Source organism: Marmota flaviventris, chromosome 1 (genome assembly GCF_047511675.1).
Source record: "Marmota flaviventris isolate mMarFla1 chromosome 1, mMarFla1.hap1, whole genome shotgun sequence".
Lineage (NCBI taxonomy): Eukaryota > Metazoa > Chordata > Mammalia > Rodentia > Sciuridae > Marmota > Marmota flaviventris.
The window spans coordinates 59,348,619-59,356,409 of NC_092498.1; the positions used below are offsets into that span (position 1 = coordinate 59,348,619).

A 7,791-nucleotide genomic window follows, 5' to 3' on the forward strand; every position below is an offset into this window, starting at 1 on the left:
AGTGTAGAGCTCTTGCCTAGCATGTGTGAGGCACTGGGTTCAATTCTCAGCACTGCATATAAATAAATGAATAAAATGAATCCCATGTACCTATCACTCAGCTTTAATGGTTACAACTTATGACCAATCTGATCTCATTTATACCAGACACCCATTTTCTGTTCTCTTATTTTGAAGTACGACTGAGTTATCACTTCATCTGTAAATATTTCAGTATTTGTCTATAAGAAGATTCTTTCTAAAAAATCATTACCATAATACATTTATTACACCAAAGTAAAACAATATTTTTGATACCCCTCATTATCACTATATGCAAAGCAAAAGAAGTACAGAATTACTTTTAAGTGATTAGCTCAATAAGGCATAAATATTAAAGCTAAAGGTAGCTCAATGAGTGAATTAGACTCATATCTCTTAAATACGTATTGGTAGAAAATGACTTGCATCTGGCATAGAGTCAAGAGAAACTAATCTTTATTTCAACATTATTACAGATTGTAAAAGAATATGGAGACGTCGGTATTTATGTATATTTAGCAGGATGCAGTGGTGAGTATATCTTTAGGAATGTCTTAACATTTTAGTTTTCTTTAAGAACTGCCTTTAAAATTATTTTCTGTACTTTAATTTTTTTATAAAAATGAAAATCATTCTTCTCAAAAGTCACTGTAAAGCCAGCTTTGAAATTAGCCACTTACAGGCATTCATCTCTCTGAACAGGTGTTGGAGGGAAGCAGCTGATAAACCATTGCTTATTATCAGTGGCTGCCATAAACATTTTATAAAATCATTCTGGTTGCCTTCCATCCAATAGTTTTGGAATACTTTGCCTGCTATTTTTATTTATATTATATTTTGGTTAAACAGTACTTGAAAATTAAATCTGCCTAAACACATAATTTTTCACCTGTCAGGTTGACAAAAAGAAAAAGAAAAATGTGACCACTTGCTTCATAGGAATCTGGTAGAAAAATAGGCATGTAACTGGTGTTAAGTGCAAAACAGCCCCTTTGGAGGGCAGACCAGCATTATCTATTGAAAATACAGAGGTATTTGCCTTTTAGTGAAGCAAACCCATGCTGCACGCATTCAAAATGGCACATCTACATAGTTGTTCATCACAAGGTTGTCTATAAAAACAAGAGAATGGAAAAGAAACTCAAATATCAAACAAAAGGGACCAGTTAAATAAACTGGGGTATATCTATACATTAGAACAGCATGTAGTGGTAGGAAAAAAATAAAAAATAAAAAATAGGCAAGAATAATATAGTGTATACCTTTTAGGTAATAAAAGGGAGAAAATGAGAATATATATTTCTATTTATTTATATTTGCATAGAGAAATCCTGGATGATTACACAAGAAGAAATAAAAAGGTTTCCTGGGCCTGGAGGTGTGATGTGATGAACACAGGGATTGGAGTGAGACGTAATATAGCATTCATGGAATAATTTTCTGTTCTTTTTATAGCGCAAGTTGTGAATGATCTCACTCGAAATAGATTTTTTGAAAATCCTGCCTTAAAGGAGCTGCTATTCTATAGCATCCATGATGCAGTTCTGGGCAGCCAAGTCCGAGAGGCACTTGCTGAACAAGAAGCCTCAGCTCCCCCTCCCCAGGAGGACTTGGAGCCCAATGCCACTCCAACCACACCTGAAGCATAGACGAGGACCTCGGCCTGGGATGGATGCCTCTCTTGAGAAATTCCTACTTTGTACTTTGAAATACTAGAACCTAGATTTTTTTTTTCCCTAAGAGTAATACTAGTAGTTATGGCTTGATTTGGAGGGTGAATGACGTGTAGCATGATGTATCTACTTGTGTGTGTTTTTTAAATTGAATACTCTTGCAATGTGCTTTTTGTGCAGTGATATTTCTATTATAGTTTTTAGTATTATCCCTGCAAGCCAAGCACTTAAAAATTTATTTTAAAGTATTTTAAATACTGTAGCTACAAATAGGATATACTGTCACTAGATGGGTAGTGGTACCTAGGTTTTGTAGTTGTTTGGCTACAGATTGTCTATAATCAGTTACCTATCCAAAAAAGGAAATCTATAATTTTCTAGAAGTTCTTGTTTTAAGATAACCTTTTAACATTACAGAAGAGATAGAAGTGCATTGTGGACATTTTGAAAAAAAAAATAGATAAGCAAAATAGGAAAATAAAAACATTGTATTACCACCACTCAGGGATGACCACTATTGACGGCTCAATGCATACATATCCTTCTGGATTTTTTCTATGCATATATATTCACATTTTTAACAAAACAAGATCATATCTGCCTAGTGTTTTGTAGTCTTTTCTTTTTTTTGTCAGCAATCTCCACATTCTATTCCAGAACATTTTTTAATCTCAGACCATATTCCAGTTTCCTGGCTGTCCCCAAATTTGCAGTTGATTTGTCTAAACTGGTATTCATTCTGTGATTTTTACATTGTACCTGGTCATATCCCTTAAATCTTATTTTAACCTAGCATGGTTCCTTTTTTTCATTATATTTACTTGTTAAAAAGACTGGGGAAAAGTTGTCTTATATAATTCCATCTTGTGGCCAGGTTTGATGGCACACGCTTATAATTCTGCAAGGTGGGAAGTTGAGCCAGAAGGATCTTGAGTTTGAGACCAGCCTCAATAATTTAATAAGACCCTGTCTTAAAATAAGAAACAAGAACAAGGATGTAGCTCACTAGTAAAGTGCTCCTGGGTCCAATCCCAACACCACACACACACAAAAAAATTCTGTCTTATAAGTTTGTCTAGTTTTTTTTCCCACAATGTTAGTTTGTTTCTCTATTCTCTATACTACCTACAGTCTGAAAGTTTCACCTAAAGGTTCATGGATTTGAGTTAAACATAGATATGAGAGATATATTGTAGATAAGATCCATGCTTCATTTTGCATCACATCAGAAAACATAACTTCTAGTTCATCTACCACTAACAGTATTAATATAGATCTCTGGATCAGCATGACAGTCCGGTCCTCCTATTGGTTTTCCCCTTTGTGACAACAGTGTTATCCATATGGTTTCTTTTGCATTGAACAATATCTAGTTCTCCACTAACAACTGATTCAGAAATTGTAACATCAGGGGATAGTCCTTGCCTAAATCAATAATTGTATTACATTTGTGAATTTTTTTGTAGTTCTCTCATTTCTTCTGCATTTATTAGTTGGTTAATCTATGTAAATTATATTTTTCCCTCAACTTGGAGCATTTGGTCATCCTTAAATACAGTTCTTACAGGTAAGGCAGGATAATGCTTTATTTCCATTTAATTATCAACTTTAAAATAAGGAATTGGTTTACTAGATGTGACAAATTAGGATTTTTATATATTTCTCTTTTTTAGTAAAATTGTAGACTTGAGATTTTGTTAGTAATATTTCACACTATCATTTTCTTTATGATGATACATTGTCACAACCATGTCCCATAGAATTCCCTAGAAGTTTTGTTGTTGTTGTTAATAGTGAAGTAGCCTCAAAGACTATGGTTTTTAAGAAAGCTAAGGAAGGCCCAGGTATAATTTAATATCTTCCTTAGAAGTTGATAACAGTTATCAGTTAAAATCTGTCAAACTCAGTTTTTTGCCAGTGAGGAAAATGCTAATCTTAATGACATTTTATAGTTGATACAGAAATGTGGAATGTTCAGAGGTTGAGGGACAGGGCATTTAAACCAATTAGTCATCAGTAGTTCTTGCTCCTATAGTTCCTTCTATTATCTAATTACCACCTCACAAAGCACAGGCATTAGCCAACATGTCTGAAGCTTCTCTGATAAGAGTTACTGCTAAGTCTTTTTCTGTTTTCTTACTGCCTCCTTGTTTCAGTTTTCATGAAGGAAAGTAGTCAGACCCTAAAAGGATAGCATAATATGTTAGGTTTCTCAGTGAGTGTACTAATTTGATTCAAAGTAGAGCCCTCTTTTTTAATCAATTCTTTATCTCAACCTAGAATGAAGTTAGATTTGCATCCAGTTATTTCCTTTGTAATCATCATATGCAAGATCAGATACATCTGCATTCTGACAGACTGCCTTCTGAAAGAGCACATAGTTGTAGAACTTCAGTTTATACTAAAAACTTTTGTAAAATGGCCCAAATAATTTCAGTGTAATAGAGTTTAAACAATATTATAAAATACTTCATTGCTTATTCTTTAGCACCAGTCTTCAACAAATTCCTTCTACACAGTAGATAATGTGGACAATGCCCATTATCCTAGTGGCTAATAAATGTAGTGTACAAATAGTATTTATACTTTATTTTTCTGTTCTCTAATTTTTAACCTGTTTGAATGCAGGTACACATTTACATAAGAAGCATTTATTGAAAGTGGGAAAATATTTTTGTTGAATGTATCTGATAGTGTTTCAGAAAATAACATCTATATGTAAATATGTCTGAATGTTTTACTTGAATTTTTCACACAGTGGAAAACATCCTAACCTTTTTTTAAAATTTTTATTTGCTGACCTTTTTTTGGCTTAGTTTTCTCTTTCAAGAAATTAATATGTAAACTCACTCGTTTGTTCTGGGCATTAATAGCTGCTAATGTATGTTGACTATGGTTTTCAGTCCTGATTTAAACTCAAGATTTATATTGCCCAATCAAAACGGGTATTGTCCACATAGTTACAGGCCCTAGAGTAACCTTATTTTATGGCAATATGGGGAAACCCTGTTTTCAGGAAAATCTCATAGAGAAGTCCTTTGTCGAGATTTCTCAAAAATATAACAGTGGTTGATCTCTGCATTATGGATGTATGGAATAAATTTGAAAACAATTATTAGGCCAGGGCCAAGAAAATTCCAATGCATGTCATGGACATTGACTCTATAAAAGCATATGGTAGTTGACAATGGGATCCCAATTGCTGATCTCATCTGGAGTGGGACTCAGAAATCAGTGAAGGGTGTTTGATCCTCTTCAATCCCTGAAAGCAGCTCATTTTGTAGTTTTTAGGTAATGTCTAAAATATCCATTCCAAGTGATTTAATTCTGTAGCCTTACCTGTTTAGCAGAGAAAGGAGGTATTTGCCTCCAAATATTTAAGAAAATGAAATCTGCCCTACTGTGTGCATGAAGAAAAGGTAGCAAACCCAGAAAATCTGCTGCCCTGGAGTATAGGTGGTTTTTCTGTGTGTTGGGGAGTGGGGGGGAGGTATGCCCTTGTGTGTGGGATGTGGGAGGGAAAATGGGAGGGAAGGGTACATGGTGGGGAAGGCCTTATCTTTATGTGTGCCCTTGAAAAATAGTAAATTAATTTAAATTCTAAAACAAAACTAAACTTCCTTGGTGTGATTTTATGTGCTTTTAGTGAGTGCAAAAATGCTGTTGGTCTTTTTAATGCACCTTTCAGGAATGCTTGTAAGATTCAGCATGTTTAGATTCTTGATAATGTTTTAAATGCTGGTAAGTTTGAAAACTGATAAAAGTATTCTCTAATTCTCCAAAAATATAGCGAACCAAAATGCATACAATAGTTTTGAAACCCCTCAAGTCCTGCCAACAAAAAAGTCAAAAATTCACAATACACTAGCTAACTTATTTACTTGGATTCAATCAAGTTTGAACATCTTAAAAACCCATCTTGTCTTCAAGAAAGGCTTGCCAGTTTTCTTATACTAGCTGGTATTTCACTTTATGCAATAAGTGAATCCAAGGATTCCAGAAATGTTTTTCTTTACAAAATCTAATCACAATTTTTACATATTAAAGCATCTTTTTAAAGGAATTCAATATATTTTTCTTATGTCATAACCCTGTGCATCTCAATTTATCAACACTTTGATACACGTGTGTGCATGTGTATATGTCCTTAATATGTATATATATATACACACACACATATATGTATATATATATGCACATCTATACACATATGTACAGAAGCTCCTTGGCGTATGATGGGGTTACATCCCGATAAATCCATCATAAACTGAAAATATTGTAAACTGAAATGCACTTAATAGACCTACCCTACTAAACATCGTAGGTCACAGTTCACTATAGAGAGAGCATCAGTTGTTTGCCCTCACAATTGTGTGGCTAATTGGGAGCTGTGACTGGCTGCTGCCTTGTATCATGAAAGTATCATATTGCATACTGCCAGGGAAAACTTAATGTGTTTTGCTTTTTGCCCCATTGTAAAGTCAAAAAAATCAAGAATTATCTATATATGCATTCATATATTTTTTACATAGGAGTTACTAGTAAATGTGTATTTTATTTTTTTAAAAGGTACAAACATGCTAATCTAGGTAGTATTGATGCTATCTGCATACATATGCCTAGGCAGAATCATTTTTCAAATAACTTTTGAGTATTTAATGTAGTCATATGGACTTTTCATGTTTCTAAAAAAACAAAAATGTCAAGATTATTTAGTTTTCATCAATGTTAGGCCTATGTGTACAATGTTGCCTTGGTGTACATGAGTATATGGCTATATGAAAAAGGGGAAAGATCAGAATGTTCTAAATGCTTAAAATTTATTTAATCAAAACATTCAAAAAAGTACATCTCCACTCATTTACTTGAGTACATTTTATTGTAAGCAAAACCTGGAAATGGTTTGTTCTATTTTATACCTCAAGAAAGACTAGGACAGGGTTAGAAAAAAGAATGTTTCTGATCAAAAATCAAGAAAATATTAGTTGGATTTTACAAATGAAGGACTTTAACTTTTCTATTTGAAAACTTTCATTAATATTTCAGTATAACAAGCAGTTTCTATGCTGTCAACATTTTTTGTGACTTAAACATTTATCCAGCTCTCACTATTTTCAATTTATTTATGAATACTGAAATTCAATAAAAACATTGACTATTGTGCTTTGGTTTCAGTACTTAGGGGACTACAGGTAACTGTGGTAGAAAAGGGGATCTGGTGGTAGTTGCATAAGAAGTAATTCTAAGAGATCTACTGGGAATTCTAATGGAACCTATATTTATACCTCACTATAGAAATTTACCAAAATTTTAAGGCACAAATTTATAAACTGAAAATAACCACTTCGATGAATGAAACCAACTCTGGATTTTCTAAATTAATTATGTGTACATTTTTATTTCTATTTTACCTGCTACTACTTCACTGTTTATTAAAATCACCACTGACAGATGAAATTAGAGAGGATAATGCTAAGTTGGCCAATCCCAAAAAACCAAATGCTCAATTTTTTTTTTTTTTTATATATAAGGAGGCTGATTCATAGTGGGACAGGGAGAAGGAGCATGGGAGGAATAGATGATCTCTAGATAGGGTAGAGGGGTTGGAGGGGAGGGGCATGGAGTTATAAATGATGGTGGAATGTGACAATCATTATTATCCAAAGCACATGTATGAAGATACGAATTGGTGTGAATATACTTTGTGTACAACCAGAGATATGAAAAATTGTGCCCTACATGTGTAATAAGAATTGTAATGCATTCCGCTGTCATATATACAAAAAATCACCAATTCTGGGATAATTTGAAATCAGCCAAACAGCAAAGCAAAATATTTATCAAATTATTTTTTTTCACTTTAAAAAAGGTTTGGCCAAAAGTTTATTATTCAACATGGTGGAGGAAAACTATCATAATGCATGTGGTCAATATGTAGATGACCTATTTTAATGGAGGGCAGAAGAGCAAAATAGGTGCATAGGTAAAGGAGCTAACAAACTTAGATTTGAATCCCAGCCCTACCAATGAGTAAATTAGGAAGGAAAAGTTTTTGCATCTGTTAATTCAAGATCCATTTCATCTTCTTCACTGGGGA

At 33.4% G+C, this 7,791-nt stretch overlaps 1 protein-coding gene across 5 annotated transcripts in view; it reads left to right on the forward strand.

Annotated features, from left to right (window-relative positions):
• Slc26a5 (solute carrier family 26 member 5) overlaps window positions 1–5,177 on the forward strand; it is a 49,307-nt gene extending 44,130 nt beyond the window's left edge. For all 5 annotated transcript variants that reach the window (XM_071613290.1, XM_071613295.1, XM_027926348.3 and 2 more), the window contains 2 exons: window positions 498–552; window positions 1,477–5,177. In XM_071613290.1, coding sequence (XP_071469391.1) covers window positions 498–552; window positions 1,477–1,670 — 249 coding nt within the window. In that variant the 3' untranslated portion in view covers window positions 1,671–5,177. The remainder of the gene's footprint in view (window positions 1–497; window positions 553–1,476) is intronic.
• Window positions 5,178–7,791: the final 2,614 nt, after the last annotated feature.